This window comes from Lathyrus oleraceus, chromosome 3 (assembly GCF_024323335.1).
Source record: "Lathyrus oleraceus cultivar Zhongwan6 chromosome 3, CAAS_Psat_ZW6_1.0, whole genome shotgun sequence".
In the NCBI taxonomy this organism is placed as follows: Eukaryota; Viridiplantae; Streptophyta; class Magnoliopsida; order Fabales; family Fabaceae; genus Lathyrus; species Lathyrus oleraceus.
The window spans coordinates 401,811,283-401,828,903 of record NC_066581.1 but is presented as its reverse complement, the minus strand read 5'-3'; the positions used below and the strand labels follow the sequence as shown (position 1 = coordinate 401,828,903).

The following is a 17,621-nucleotide window of genomic DNA, read 5'->3' as shown; positions in this document are numbered from 1 at the left end:
GGGTTTATCCATTCAAACACAAAATTGTAAATAACTTGTATATTCTTCTCTCATCTCCCCAATCATGTCTGCACAAATATTTTCACAAATACCAACCTACCATACAACATTTGTAAAAAGGGCTCCCTTAGAGTACCAAGGATGTTTTGGGTGCTTACAACCTTCCCATTGCATAACCAACCCCCCTACCCAGATCTCTGACATTTTTATTAGTTTTTGATTTGATAAAACTTCTCGGTTTTTGTTCGCTTTCTAACCTTTCCTTTGGATAAATAGAAGTGCGGTGGCGACTCGAATTGTATGATTTACTTTTGATTTAGTCAATAAATCTAAAGGTAACGAATACCCCGCTACACAACCTAACCGCACGCAGTTGCAAAATTTGACTCAAAAGTATGAGGAATCCTTCAAAGAGTACGCTCATAGATTGAGGGAGCTAGCCGCCCGAGTACAACCGTCATTGTTGGAAAGAGAGCTGATAGATATGTTTATGGGTAACCTACAAGGCACATACCTTGACAAAATGGTGGAGAGCACTTTCTCGGGTTTTTCTGACCTTGTCTTAGCTGGCGAAATAATCGAAAATATGATCAAGATGGGAAAGATCCAAAATTCTACAAGGGTATCCAATGTAGCAAAGAAGCCCTTTGTTCCTTACGGTAAAAAGAGAGAAGGCGAGACCAATGTCGTGGCCATCATCCGAACTAGGAATCGAACATATCAACAAGTAGCCACCGAGTCTCCTATTCAATAATAACAAACTCTTTCTATTCCCATTCAACAACTGCAACAACAACAACTATATCAACCACGTCAGCAACCATAGTAAAATAAAAAACGTTATCATCCGCAACATCAACGTCAACAACAATAATATCAACTGCAACAATAAAGATTAAGGAGACCTGAGATGAGGTTTGAGTCAGTCCCAATGCCATAGAGCCATATTCTAGCTTACCTTCTAAGAGGATCACTTGTACAGTTGAGAGAGTTAGGACCCCCACTAGTGGTTCTTCCTCCCGATTACGATGAAAATGCCCATTATGAGTTCCATTATGGTGCTCCCTGGTACTCTATTGAAAACTGTAAAGGGTTGAAATACAAAGTACAAGATCTGATTGACTCTAAGGCTATTAGATTCACGTCGAACGACCCAAACGTAAACAACAACCCTGTGCCTCCCCATGATAATATAAATGTAAACATGACGGAATTGGACAATGGAAGGAAGATGATAACCTTTGTCAAGGATTTGAAGACCCCACTTATGGAAATCAAGAATGTTCTATCGAGAAGCAACGCGTTCTCCGTTTGTGCTCAGTCTTGTGAATATTGTTCAAAGGACCCATAATAATGTGAAGTTTTGAAGGCTTCTATTCAAACTCTAATGAACTAAGGAATATTGATAATTTATCAGCCCTCCATTATCAAGAATGTTTCAACCCTTGAAATTCCATACGACGAAGTTCCTCCCTCGCAAATACCATACAATCTTTCTCAATTGACTCTTTTAACGAACCCTGTTACTCCAATGATCATAACAGTTCCAACACTGTTCCCGTACAACAATACTAGGGTAGTCCCTTGGATGTGTGACACACCAGTCTACATGCACAGCCAAAAAGTACAAGAAGAACCAATTAAGTCTGATGACCCATTGATAAGCATCGCAGGAACTGGTGGTGTAACTAGAAGCGATAGGATCTCTGCACCAGCGCCACCTCCGATCGAGAATGGAGGTCCATCAACCAATGATAGGGGAAAGCAAGTTAATAATACCCCGTTGAGGCAAGATCCTCTGACAACCAGTGAAGTAGATGAGTTCATGTGTATCATCAAAAGGAGTGACTATCGAGTGGTTAAACAACTCAACCAGACACCCTCAAAGATTTCAATGTTGTCCTTATTAATGTGCTCAGAGGCCAATAGGGATGCTTTGGTAAAGTTTCTAAAGGCTGCCCGCATATCCCAAGAAATCTTGGTCTGCCTGTTTGAAGGTGTAGTTAACAATATAGCCATTAGCTTGAGTTTGGGATTTAATGACACGAAGCTCCCCGTTGAGGGAAGAAACCATAACAAGGTTCTCCACATCTCTATTAAATGTGTGGACACAATTTTATCCATAGTTTTGGTGGACACCGGTTCCTCCCTTAATGTGATGCCTAAAAGCTCCTTGGATAAGCTGACTATTGAGGGACTTATCATGAAACCAAGTAAACTAGTGGTGCGAGCGTTTGACGGTTCGAGGAGGATTGCAATTGGTTAGTGGACTTACCTTTGAAGATTGGTCCCTATATTTTCTTCATCACATTTTTATGTCATGGATATTCTTCCATCCTCCAGTTTCCTACTTGGGAGGTCGTGGATTCATTCAGCCAGCGTTGTTATGTCAATGCTCCACCAAAGGCTGAAATTTGTAGTGAACAACAAGTTAGTGGTGGTAGAAGGGGAATAATATTTTCTGGTAAGTCACTTGGCATATTTCTTTTATGTTGAAGGAGAGGGGAAATGAAGGAAATCCCTTTTAATTCGTTCGAGGTAGTCAATGTCGAAATGGTTAGCCCTGCGAGGGATGAATCCAAAATGCGGAATTTCCGATGGCCTCTTTTAAGGATTCCCTTATAATCATAAAGGATGGACACCCTCAAGGATGTGGATGGATGCTTGAGCTTCCTTCCAACAAGGATCGTACCAGTTTGGGATACAACTCCCAAAATTTGAAGAAGCCTGCGTCGATAGCTACAGAAGGATTAGTTCTCCCATTGTCTGAATACTTCTCAAGTGTTGGTTACCTTGATGACGACCGTATCTGTGACGTGGAAGAAGATAAAGAAGAAGATGTCGGATTGGTCTTCACAAAGACTGATGGAAGGGGTGCCACCAAGTGGACCGAAATTGAAATACCGGAAGTGACCCTGATTAAAATGTAATTCCCTGTGTTTATTTTCGCTTCCTATTTATCAAAATCAAAAGGAACCCATGTCAAGCCTAAGGCATGGGGAACCATTTTTAGGGCCCCATCAAATTTTCTTATTAAATATTATTGGAAAAGATCCATATTTCGCAGTTAATTTTGAGATCCTTGTCTTTCTTTTATTTATTTCACTTTTCAAAACAAATGGCAATTTTCAATTTTCTTAAAATTCTCTTCAAATCATTTTTTTTTCTTTCATATCAATAAAAACATGAACCTTAAATCTTGTAGATCACCCTCGACAACCACCAATGACAATACTGATATAGTTTCATACGACAATGATAACCCGATAAATCAAGCTGATGACGATTGTGAGGAAGATGCTGAGCTCCCCGAAGAATTGGCAAGACTGCTCAAGCAAGAGGAAAAGGTGATTCAGCTGCATGAAGAATCAATGAAAGTGATTAACCTTGGAACAAACGAGGAATCAAAGGAGGTCTAAGTTGGCTCAGTTCTGCAAGACGAGGTGAAGACAAAATGGATCAAACTCTTGAAAGAGTACACGAATGTGATTGTATGGTCATACCAAGACATGTTAGGCCTCGATATTGACATCGTGGTCCACCATCAACATCTTAAAGAAGAATGCCCTCCAATAAAGCAAAATCTATGAAGGACCCGTCCTAATATGGCTACGAAGATCAAGGAGGAGATACAAAAATAGCCCAATGTCGGTTTCCTAACGATCTCTAATTGTCCCCAATGGATCGCTAACATTATGCATGTGCCCAAGAAGGAAAGAAAAGTAAGAATATGTATAGATTATAGATATCTGAATAGAGAAAGTCCCCAAGATGACTTTCCACTACCTCACATTAACGTGTCAGTGGATAATACTGCTCAGTTCTTTGTTTTCTCTTTAATGGATGGTTTCTCCGATTACAACCAGATCTGAATGGCTCACGAAGACATGGAGAAAACCACTTTCATAACCCCATGTGGAATTTTATGCTAAAAGGTCATGCCTTTTGGATTAAATAATGATGGTGCTACATACCAATGAGTCATGGTCACTCTCTTTCACAATATGATCCATAGAGAGATCGAGGTCTACTTTGATGACATAATAGTCAAATCTCAAATCGAAGAGGAACACCCTGTCAATCTGGAAAAGCTATTTGAGTGGCTAAGGAAGTTCAAATTGAGGCTTACTCCCAACAAATGTATGTTTGGGGTAAGATCCGACAAATTGCTAGGTTTTACCATCGGCCAACATGGCATTGAGGTAGATCCTGAAAAATTGAAGACCATACAAGTTATGCCTCCACCTGAAACTGAAAAGGAAGTCCGAGGATTCCTAGGTAGATTGAACTACATTGCTAGGTTCATATCTCACCTTACGGACACTTGTGAGTCGATCTTCAAACTTCTATGAAAAGATCAATTTGTCATTTGGAATGATGATTTCCAGAACCTCCTGTTTTTATACCTCATGTACCCGGCAAACCATTGATCATGTACCTCACTGTCCTCGAGGGATCCATGGGATGCTTCCTTGTCCAACATGATGAAACTGGTAAGAAAGAGCACATTATATACTACTTAAGCAAGAAGTTAACCGACTATGAAAGTGGATATTCAATGCTTAAGAAGACTTATTGTGCACTAGCTTGGGCTGCAAAACGCTTAAGATAGTAAATGCTCAGTCATACGACACTATTGATCTCTAAGATGGACCCCGTCAAATAAGTCTTGGAGAAACCTGCTCTAACCGGTAGAGTAGAAAATGGCATTAACCGAGTATGACATCCAACATGTCACCCAAAAGGCCATAAAAGGGAGTGTATTGTCCGACTATCTTTCACAACAACCCTTGGAAGACCACTAGTCTATGCACTTTTAATTCCCTGGTGAGGATATCATGTTGATTAGGGATTGCAACATCCCCGACTCTGAGGAATGACCTAAGCCTAGGTCCCATTGGACTTTTGTTTTTGATGAAGCTTCTAACACTCACATCAATGGCATTGGGGAAGTGATCACTTCTCCAACTAATTTCCACCTCCCTCTCACTGCAAGGTTGTGTTTTGAATGTACAGACAACATGGCCGAGTACGAGGCTTGTATCTTTGGTATTGAAGCTAATATTGATCTTAGGATCAAAATCCTTGAAGTATACGGAGATTAAGCCTTAGTAATCAGCCAAGTCAAAGGAGATTGGGATACTATAAATCATAAACTCATTCCTTACAAGGAGCACGTCTTGAAACTAGTCTCGTACTTTGATGAGATCATATTCCACCACATTCCTTGAAAAGAGAATTAGCTAGCAGACGCCTTGGCGACTTTGGCGTCCATGTTTAAGGTCAAGTGGAAGAATGAAGCACCATCCTTTCACCTCAACTACTTAGACGAGCGTGCTTACTATTTGGCGGCCGAAGACGAAGTCGAAGGATATCCTTGGTACTATGACATTTGAGATTCTTAGAGTGCCAAGAATTCCCTAAAGACACATCCATTACTGACAAGAAGTGCCTTCAGAAACTATCTTCCAAATTCTTCTTAAGTGGAGAGGTACTATACAATAGAATTTATAATCCGGTTTTGCTAAGATGTGTGAACAAGCAAGGTCACCTCCTCGTCCAAACATGCCATAAATGCCAGATTTATGCCGACAAGATCCATGTACCACCAATGTCACTCAATGTCTTGACATCTCGTTGGACTTTTTCCATGTCGGGCATTGACGTAATCTGATGCATAAATCCAACTTCCTCGAATGGATACCGCTTCATCCTTGTTGCCATTGACTATTTCAAAAAATCGGTAGAAGTAGTCTCATGCACCAACGTTCCCAGATAAGTCGTGGCTCGGTTCATCAGGAAAGAAATCATTTGCCGTTATGGGGTCCCTAACAAGATCTTATAGATAATGGATCTAACCTCAATAACAAGACGATGAAAGAGTTATGCCGAAGATTTAAAATCGACCACCATAACTCATCGCCTTAATGGCCTAAGGTGAATGGAGATGTTGAGGAAGCTAACAAAAATATTAATAAAATCATGCAAAAGATGGTGGAAACCTACAAAGATTGGAACGAAATTATCTCATTCGCATTACATGGTTATCGTACTTCAGTATGCACTTCCACTAGGGCAACTCCCTTCTCTCTTTTGTATGGAATGGATGCAGTTTTGCTAGTTGAAGTAGAGATTCCTTCTTTAAGGATTTTGAATAACGTTAAGCTTAATGAAGCTGGGTGGGTACAAGCCCGATTTGACCAGCCGAACCTCATTGATAAGAAGCGCTTAGCAGCCATCTGCCATGGTAAGCTTTATCAAAAGCACATTAAGAGGGCACATGACAAGAAGGTCTTCCCCCGCAGCCTTGAGGTTGGAGACCTCGTATTGAAGAAGATTCTTCCCACACACAACGATCCAATGGGAAAATGGTCACCGAATTACGAAGGCCCATACGTTGTGAGAAAGGTCTTCTTTGGAGGAGCCTTAATCCTTGCAACTATGGATGGCGATGATCTTCAATCCCCGGTGAATGAAGATGCAATTAAAAAATAATATGCTTGAGAGAGAGAGAGAGAGAGAGAGAGAGAGAGCCTGATAAGTTGAAAATTCGAAAGGGCGACTTATGCAAAAATGGGTATCTCGGTAGACTGAAAAACCCGAAAGGGAGGTCTAGGATAAAATTAGGGATTTAATAAAACCAAGAGGTTGCATCCCGCAAAGAGTTTTTCTTCACTCCCATGCAAGTCAATCCAGTCACTCTCCTTCTAAATACAAGATCAAAGGACGACCAAAGGCGTAGAGACTATAGCAGAGTTAGAATTTGGTGGAAACCTAAGATGTTTCATTGCCATTATAGTTTTCAATTTATTTTCGCAATCACCTCTTTTAGGAGTTGCTTCCTTGTACAAAAACACCCATTTTGGGACCATTTATCAGTAAAATAAACTTCCTCATACGTGCTTAAGATTTTTACTTTTCCTGCTTTGTCTGTGAAATACGACTTTTTTGAAAATAATATTGCATTGGAAAATCGTTAGAAAAACACTATTTTTCAAAACATTAAGGGAAACAACATAGAATTACATATCTTTCAAAAAAAATTGCTAAGGGTAACCAAAAACGCACTTGGTATCCCCAACTTAAAAGCGTCATGCGGTCCGATGGACTTGGCCAATCATTTCTTCCCCAGCAGGAATCCACAACCTATACTAAGTGTTTGCTTGGACATCAAGTTCCAATTTCCCAAGTACCAGAAAGTCAGTACACTTTCCGCATTCACCCTTTTAGGCCTAATCACCATTGGCACCCCTCATATATATTCCCCGCGAAGTCTAATCATGCTTAGCATAACTTACAAACCCCGCATCCGCATAACTCCCTTATAACAATCTGGACATGCCTCAACATTTGGCATTCATAACATCGCATCATAACTATCTCCTAAAAAACTTATGCTTAATTGATTCGCTAAAATTTGGAATTTCCCAACCTTTGTTAGGAATTTTCCCCAATAGAGTCAACTTTCAATATATCCCCAAGCAGAGTCAGGTATTTATATTCTTTGCTAGAAGACGTCACTAAATTGTCATTCTCTCCCTTAGGTGGTCCCCCTAGAAGAGTTAGGTATTCTTAGTCGTTGTTATAGAATCTTCGATGTACTCATTTTATCCCCAGAGATTCGTCACAACATTTTCATCCCCACTGAGTCAGGTATTCTTGGTTGTTGTTAAGAATCATGCTTAAATGCTCCCCCTCTTTAAACGAGGTATTTTGGGCTCACTCCCCAAGCCAAGTTGGATATTCATAGCCATGACTAAAAGTACTTTGAATTTCCTCTCCCAACATGAGTTAGGTATTCTAGTTGTCGCTAAGAATCATCATTGATATGCTATTTTCTCCAATAGATGTCAGGTATTTTAGTCGTTACTAAGAATCATCATTGAACATCTGTATTTTGCTCAGCAGATGCCAGGTACTCTAGTCGTTGCTAAGAATCATCACTGGACTTCTGTATTTTCCCCAGCAGAGTCAAGTATTCTAGCCGTCTCTAAGAATCGTCGTTGTACCTTTCTGAGAAGTTTATCTTCAATCAAGTCAGGTATTCCAGTCGTCTATAGGAATCATCGTTGAATGACTTCTTTCCCCACAGAGATGGGTACTCTAGCCGTCATTGAGAATTGTCGCCATACTTTGATTATCTCTAGCTAAGTCAGGTATTCCATCAGTTCCTAAGAATCATCGCTAAACCTGGTTGTTTATTCCCCCTCTGAGTCAGGTATTCCTAGTCATCGCTAAGAATTGTCACTGAATTCACTTGGGATGGTCCCTAGTATATGCCAGGTATTCCATTCCTTTCTAAGAATCGTCACTAAATCTATATTTCCCCATCAGGGTTAGTGATTCTCGCCATTGCTAGGAATTACCTTCTTTTCCTCCCCATTTGTTGCTAGGGGTGGCCTCCCTTTCTCTCTTTCCCGAGATTTTCATTCCCCAATGGAGTTTCTTCCCTCCGTCTTCTTGAGGTTTTAACATCAAGAGATACTTATGTTGCATGCGTCACATTACATACATAATCATCATAACCATACATAGTCCCAAAAGTAAATCAATTCATTATACCATTATCCCCAGCAAAGCAAATTTTCAGTTACTCCTAAAAATATTTAATCCCCTCCTACGATGAATGCATTGGAAGTCGTCGTCATCTATACCTTCAGGTATGAGATGATTAAATAGGGGAAACTGTCATACCCTCAAATTTTACCTATCCCATATCATCTTGTTAAACCTTAAACCCTAAGCATACATCCCATACATGTCATCTCATATGCATTCATACCTAATAGTCACAATAATCCACAAGCCCAAGGCATGGGATTCATTTGCAAAGCCCGAAGGTCCTCTGATCATGTTGAGGTGTTCCCAAACTACCTCAACCCTAATCTCATCCTCAAGTATCCCACAAGGCTTGGAGGATCACTAAGGATATCTCACTCACTCCCCCAAGTTCAATTTGGGTGGTGAGTCCCCTTGAAGAAGCTTAAAGATTCACCCGGTCACCCAAGGACTAAACCCTAGCTCTTGGTCTGCCTTTTGGCTTGTACAAGTCATGATTCACCATGTATCTTATCCATGCCATTTAGGATCCCGTAAATCCAGAGTTTTTTCATGCCCCATGACCTTTAATCATCTCAATTGGACCTCTACAACTCAAACCCTAATTCATCTGACCAAGGTTCTTGATGAAACGTGTGGCTCAAGAAACCCAAATTTGGGGGCTCCTTGACCATTGAGCTTGATTATTTTTCACCATCCAATCCCCCTAACACTCATTTAACATCATTTCATGTCCATTAAAATTAAAATCAACCATTTAAATATCCATCAAATCCATGTTACAAGTAGTCGGTTCATACTTGATTTTTCAACTTTCCATGACTTGATCCACCCACCAATTTGACCTAAAATCATTCCACAAAGGCCCAAAATTCATTTCCATGATATGATCATTTGAAGTCATAACACCCATAATTGTGGCTTAAAAGGAAAGCTATCACACTAACCCTAAAGCTATGTCATGTTGGTTGGTCAGATTTTGGCAAGAATAGCCTATGGGAAGTTCCAAAGACCATAACTTCTTCATTTTTCAGGATTTTTAAATTCCACTTCAAGTCAAATGTCATAAATAACTTCTTTTCCGTCTTTTTTCAAGGTCCAAGACCTAATTCATGGAGGAAGGGGTTCAAATTTTCTATTGGCCAAGCTGGTCCAACATGCCTACTATGCCCTAAAATCATGTCATGACAACTACTTTGACATGTTGCCATTTCCAAAACATAAGCCCTTTTGACCTGGATCTTTTTTTATTCAATAAAGTTCATAAAACATAACAAATTAACCAAAATTGAATCAAAGTCCACGAGCCAATTTAATTTGGCCTTGGTTCAAACATGAGTGACCATCCTGATCAGCACACTAGAACAAGTCAGTCAGAATTTGCAAAACCTTGCACCAAGTGTCCAAACCATCTCAATCTGATTCCAATGGTCCCCAAACATGTTACATATGATATTATGGTGTAGTATGAAGTCAACTTGCAAGCCAAAACATGCCAAGGATCAAAACCCGATCCCATGTGAAAAATCAGAAATTTCTCAAAATGGCAAAAAGTAAAAACCATATATGACCATGTCAATGCCTTTGGTTGTTCCTAATTAATTCGAAGACTCAAAACCAAGTGGTTGGTGAAGGAAACTAACTCATAATATGCCATTTAATGTCCCCTCAAAGCCGGTTTCAAGCATGCTTCTAGTCACATGTGTTTTCTCAGTAAACCACCTCTTTTCTCCCTCCAAACCACTCCATCACCTTCCCTATAAATAAAGGAAGGTTTTCCAATTTAGAACCAAGATTTTCAAGCCAAAGAAACCTTGTTGCATACTCGACTTGAACCGTCCAAAACATAGATTTAATTTTCAATTTCAAAGTGTTTTTACTCCAAAACAACCACCCAGAAACCTTCATTGACTTCCACTCAAACGTTTCCATGTCCTAACACACCTTCCCTGACCCTCACCTGAGCTGTGCTAAGTCATCGAAACTCCACTCTGAGATCGGTTCCGATCAGGTAGTTCCACTCCCCTCATCCCTAAAAAAATGTTCTTCTGGTCATTAACTCTAAGTTTCCAGCTTTGATTACTCCATATTTAAAATTTAATTTGTAAATTAGGTTAATTTGTTTATCTGGGATTTTTGGAAATACCCACAATCAGAGCCAATCAATGGCTCTTGAGTGTGGAGGTTGGTTCGAATAATTGTTTGCATGTTATTTCCATGATCAAATCCAATGGAAAACTTGCATTTTGAGGATTTGTTTTGAGTTGATTCGGGGAAGAATATGAATTGTGCCCGCGTTTTTGAATTTGAACTATTATGTTGTTGTATTGTTATTCGTTGCTTTGCGCGCGTGTTTCATTTATTTATAATTTTTATTGTTTATTTGTTTCAGTGTCGATTATATCACAGCTAGGCAATTGGCCCGGTGGATGAGGGGATGGTATCCCCCATGACCCAATAATCAGTGATTCGAGCCTTGTGTGTGCTCCCCGACCATATTTTTTCACTTTTTATGTTATTTTTTAACCCCCTTATTTTTATTATTTTGAAAAAATGTTGAACATCAACCCCCTTATTTTTTCCTCTAGAATTTAATGGCTATTTTATTTATTTCATTTGGATTATTTTTGATGGACTTTTGAAGTCTTGAAGTTAAGGGCCAATGAAATCTATATTTTGTCATGATGTTGGTTTGGTGAGGGTTGATTGAACCTTCCTTGTTTTAAACCTCCTAATGGATGACCAAATATTCATCTATGGGACTTTGAATAATGGATAGGTTATCCCCACAGCAACTAACTTGGATCATTTGACTTATAGGTGAGGTTTAGTTGTAAGTTATAGATTTATCTGATACATTTACACTTTGGTTGTTTGTACTAACCTACTAACCCTTAGATACTTTGTTTAGTTATCATTTTGACTTTCTCATACTAACTCTCTAACTTGTTACTATTATACCTTGTTCATATGACTTATTAATACAACTTGTAAGCAACTGAAATTAACCATTCAATTCTGGGTTTGTATAGTCTTCTTTTTGTCAATCTATTCATAGATGTAGTTGAGGTTGAACAACTTTCATTGTTGCAATTCTAGGGTAAGTTGATCCATTATTCATCTTCTCTACTTCGCATCATTGATAAGTTACCCCTCGATGCTCCATATTTTGAATTTATTTACCTAAAGATAGATAATCCTCAAAAGTTGTCCATAACCCTAACTTTAACTTTACTAGATTTGATTATTTCCAACCTTTGTTATTGTTATTATCTTTGTTTGTATCCATTGTTATTTACTTATTATGTCATTTACATTTCAGTCATCATTATCATCATCATTGTACAAATCCATCATACACACTTTACTATTTGTCATCATTCAAAAATAACCAAAATATGATAAAATTAAAAGACCAAAGACAATCCATTTTACTTAATCACTTGGGTTTCATCTATAACTTACATACCTGTTGTAAGAATGACATCATGGCACCACCTTAGATTATTATCATGTTTGTAAGATCTTTATCATTTGTTTAAGATATGTCACTTTGCACACACAAGGCTTTCTCTTGGGCTACCTTACAATGAGACATTTTTATTTCCTTGTCAGTTACTTTGCATTCATGTTGCCTAAGCCAAATTTCATAATCAAATAAAAAACCCTTGATTCAAAGTCAAATGGATTTTTCATAATCAAACTTAATATACTTAATAACATCGATTAGCATTGTGCGTCACGAGCCTTAAATGGTGGAGAATGGAGCATTCCTACCCTCGCTCTGAATATTATGGATGCAAGATGATTGGCTTGTTATCTAGAATAATCACATCATCCCCTAGACATTAGTAAAATCTAATCACAAACTCTTTTCATAAACCCTTATTCAAGGCAAAATCTACACAACCCATCAAACTTAATCTTTTGTACCTTAGGGAACCCATCTAGAAAACCCTTTTCTCAATAGGTAAAATCAACCAAACACACAAACATTTTCTACTTCGAACTACGAAGCTCTGATTCCTCATTCTCGAATGAGTGATACGTCGATACAAGGGCCCCAATCCTTGGCGGACACTATAGTAATAAAAAAAACCTTTCACACATATTCTTGTAAATAATAAAGAAATGACAGATAAATTCCCATGTACATAAATAAACCTAAATGGTTCCCATGTAATACCATGGACGTGAAGGGTGCTAATACCTTCCTCTTGCATAACCGACTCCCGAACCCTAATCTCGATTGCGAGACCGATACCCTATACATTTATTTCCGCTTCCCGTGCACTTGTGATTCTCGAGGTTTTTATCGATTATTTCCCCTCGGCTTCTTCGATGGATGCACACAATAAAATTCAGTGGTGACTCTTCTGGCCCTTTTTGTTCAGTCAGTCCGACACTCGTTATTTGAAACCCCGGTGGCAACACATTGCATTTGCATTCATCATTATCCTTGAATATAATTTTCAAAAAAAGTCATCCATCTATTGTCCATAACCTACAACTGATTTCCTGACACTCAAAGCATCCCTTGAAAGATCATGGATCCGTTAGAGCAAAGCCATATTGCATTGAAAGGAGATATGGACTTAAAGATAAACTAGATAGACCAACTTGTAAAGGTCGTGATAGCTTAAGTAAAGAGAGAGGAAAACATTAAGCGAACTATGGTCGTGGATAATGTCATTCCACCTCTAGTAAATGATCCTACCCAACCTCGGTCTGTGGGAATCCTAGTTGATAACTCTGTTGTACAAGAGCGTCACAGTATCCAAGATGGGGGTTCCTCATATCATATGATGTTGAGTATCATAGCTTTGAATTCTCTATGCCAGACTCCCAAGGGACAAGCATAGTGGTGAATACTGAACATCCATAAGACGATGAGATTGCTGAAAGATGTTGCGTGTTGGAGAAAAGACTTAAGGCCATAGTAGGGTGGATACTTTTGATCTGGATGCTTTAAACATGTGTTTGGTACATGGCCTGGTAATACCTTCCAAGTTTTAGACACTGGATTTTGAAAGGTACAAAGGGGATGGTTGTCCAAAGCACCATTTGGTGATGTTTTACTGACAAATAACCTCATATGCTCACGATGATAAGCTAATGATTCACTATTTTCAAGACAGTTTGAGTGGGGTATTATTGAGTTGGTACATGAAGTTAGAAAAATGCCACATCCAATCATGGTTGGACCTAGCTAACGCCTTTTTTAATTAGTATAAATACAATTTGGACATGGCTCCTAATCGCATGCAGTTACAAGGTTTATCTCAGAATAGAAACGAATCCTTTAAAGGGTATGCCCAAAGATGGAGAGAGTTAGAGGCTCACGTTAAACCACCACTCTTAGAGAAAGAATTGATGGACTTATTCAAGGATACCTTGTAAATTCGTTACTTCGAAAGGATGATAAGCAGTGCAGTATCAGACTTCGCTCACTTAGTGGCAATTGGAGAACACATCGAAAGCGGCCTCAAAAATGGAAGAATTCAAGGCAGCTCAAATAGCCAGAGCATTGCGAGTGAATCCATTATCATTTCCCAAGAGGAAGGGGAGCACGAAATTAGTGCAGTCTGAGAATAACCACAACGTCCATATCAGACACCATTCTCTCCACATGGTCAATATCCTACAATTCGAGGACCTCTGGAGTATCAAAAGCAGATTCCACATCAGCAACCATACCGACAACAACATACTCCATAACAGCAGTGTCACTATGCCCGGTAAATCCCAAGAAAGCTATAAAAGCATATTAATCTGCTTCCAATTTCATATAGTCAAGTACTTCCATATTTGACCAAGAGAGAACTGATAGTGCCAAAGGAAAAAAATCGAGTGCTTCCTCCATATCCACCAAGCTTTGACGCCAATGCTCGATATGACTACCATTTTGGGCACATGGGCACTCAAATGAAGTCTGTAAGGTGTTAAAGGTACAAACTCGGCTTGACTCGAAGGTGTTATCATTTGTGCCTTGATGCCTTCAAATTAATTATACTCCTTCACCTAGTCATGCGGGTTCATCAATCTATACTATGGAAGAAATTACCGAGAATAGGTTTGAAGATGATTATCATACCGGTCTGAATGAGCAAAACAACCTCCAACTCTGAAGAAAGCTAACCTAACAGTGAACCAAGCAAGAGAGAGCTTCCTCTGTGCCGACAATCATTCGTTATTTCTAGCATTTCATTTGTATTTCTCTTTACATCTTAAGTACTTATCTTCTTCCAAGTATTGTTGTTTTCCTTTAATGGCAATTTTAATGAAATGAGCATGCATGTTTTGAACGAATAATTTGTATTCACTCATCTTTATTCCATTTATATCAAAAATCACAAAAAAAATCTCCAGTTCACTTTCCTTATCATAATTGTTGTTTTACCAATGATTGGAGGGAGAATGATGAAAACTGAATTCCATAATTGCTAACGGTATGCTTTCGGAAAAATACTACTGATGATGTACATGCATTATTTGAAATACCCAAACATTGGAGAGATAAGGAGTTAATCCTTGGTTAACCGCTTCGACCCTAGAAGTAGGAGTTTCTTTTGGATCTAAAAAACCCTTACGATTAACCTGGGGTAGGGTAGTGTTCAGTTAATCTGACTCCACATTCGAATTACAAGAGAATACATCTCGTGTGGGTGTCAACCATATGATGTTCTTTGCACACATCCTGAAGTGTCGAAGGAACCAAGAAAAATCCACAGTTATGTCAATTGTTCTTCAATAACCAATGACTTGGTAGTCATAACCCTTCAGCAAAATCTAAAAATGAAAGTCTAATAAGTCGAACACCCAGAGAGGCGACTTAGGGAAAAATTATAGCAATCCTGGTGGACTATAAGCTTCAAAAAGCGGTCCAGGAAAAAATTAGGGATAAAAAACAAATATCAATCAAAAAGGAGGTCATATAAATCCTCATCCAAACAAGATTCAGCGACCACCATATCAAATTCAAAGGTCCACCGGCCTCCATGACAAAAATGAAATAAGGTGACTTCTATTTCAATAAATGCTTGAACCATAATCCTCTTCTTTACATCGTCGAACTCTCTTGAAAGACAAATGTGTGTGTTGAATTAATTTGAAAGTAAGATTGAATATCATAACGAAGAAGGGGTGGGTTAAAATACATTTGAGCCTTATATCCTTTATTTAAATAACCATGAACCAGGCCATGTTACAACCCTTAAAAGACCAAATTGAAGCAGGGTTTGTTCTGAAAGCATACTACGGCAAGGTTGCATAAACTGACTCCTAGAGATTTTCTAATCTTTTGTATTAATGTCATGATCTCGCTGTATCTTTCACCCATTATCGCATTATTCCAATAAATGATTCTTTTCAAAACATGCATGAGCATCACATTAAAATTACCATTTCTGAATGAACAACTTTAATTGCAAGCAAGTACTTTACATCAAAGAAATTCCAAGAAACATGCAGGGAAGAACTTGATCATTCGTCAGTGCTGAACCGAGTCAAGAATATCTCAAAAACCTATTGTAATATCCCATATTCCCTTAAATTCTCAATTAGTTATCAGTTGAGACCAATTGAGTTCCTATGTACTCTATCTATTATCAGTTGTAACAATTAGAGCTCCTATGTGCTATAAATGTTGTCAATTGGGACCAATAGAGTAACCAGTGAACTCTGATGAGATTAATTATTAATAAAAGAGACAAACCAATATTAATAAGTACAAGAGAGGACATTTTGGGTAACATTAATAACTGGTCATCTGGTACTGGAAGATAAAATATCAATTGAGATATTTTATATTACTACTTAATACTATATATTATTTATATATATTATATAGTATTTGTGTGGTGGATAAGAAGAAAGGAAAAGAAAGGATAAGAATAAGAAGAGTAGGTAGGGAAGTAAAGAGTTATCGGAAAGAACAAGGAAAGAAGAGAGAAAGAGGAAAAGAGAAGAAGGGAGAAAGTAAGAAGAAAAGAGAAAGAGGAAGGAAGCCATGGAACCACCACCATCATCATGTCATCTTCTTCATCATCTTCATCAATCATGAGGTGAGTTCTAGTTAGAATCTTTGATTGTATAAATTAGGGTTTGGACAAACCATAAAATGGTTAGAATGGTTAATAACAATATGATGAGTTGTTATCTTAATCATGAAAGCTTCCATGGATGATGGTGTTGTTATATGTGTTTCATGTGTCGATTGTATGCTAGTGATTTAATGATGTTGTTATTGTTTGATGTGAGAATCATGGATTTGGGGAAACAAGAAAATATATGTTGTATGGTGTTTAATGATGTATGTTAGTGATCCTTTAAGAGTATTGGTTGTTGGAGGTGAATAAACATGTTGCAGGTGAGGAAGTCTCATGTTACAGAGAGAATAAATTGAGAAATAATAGGGACAAATCGATTGGTCATGGGCTTCTTTCCAGGCCAATCGATTGGATGAACTTTTTGTTTTTGAAAAAGTGAAATTTATTAGAAACCAATCGATTGATTCCTTTATATTTTATGAGTACGGAGTTCCAACCAATCGATTGGTCCATCTAATCAATCGATTGGTTTAGTGAACTTTTTGTGAGAAATTTCCATTCAATCGATTGATTCATTTGATCAATCAATTTACATGAATTAATTCTTTGATAAATTAAAATATGCTACCAACGGGGGTCAAACCCGGGACCTCCTTGGTATGGAACAAGCCTTGCCATAAGGCTAAGCTCATGTTGTTGAATTTTGTGCAAGGAACAAATGTTAACCCATATTCTTGATTAATTTAGATTGCTAAATTATTTGAGAATTGTAACTTCGTTTTGGACGCAGACGGTTATGTTAGAAAGATAACGTAAAGGACTATTATTTGTATTCCACATTATAGTATATTATGTGATTTATAAATGTTATGAATTATATTATGATGAAAGTTAAATATTGTTGTTATGTTGAATGTGAAATAACATGATTAAAAACCTTACAAAGATGAGTGAGGAAACCTAGGAGAATAACTTAATTAATAACTTAGAAAGATAATTTAGGTTATGGAAATG

General features: G+C 38.1%; 1 protein-coding gene across 1 annotated transcript; it reads left to right on the top strand.

Annotated features, from left to right (window-relative positions):
* Positions 1-523: 523 nt before the first annotated feature.
* On the top strand, positions 524-2,266 carry LOC127131453 (uncharacterized). The gene is made up of 3 exons (XM_051060373.1): positions 524-622; positions 983-1,309; positions 1,418-2,266. The coding sequence occupies exons 1-3, from the start codon at positions 524-526 to the stop codon at positions 2,264-2,266; spliced, it is 1,275 nt and encodes a 424-aa protein (XP_050916330.1).
* The last annotated feature ends 15,355 nt before the right edge of the window (positions 2,267-17,621 follow it).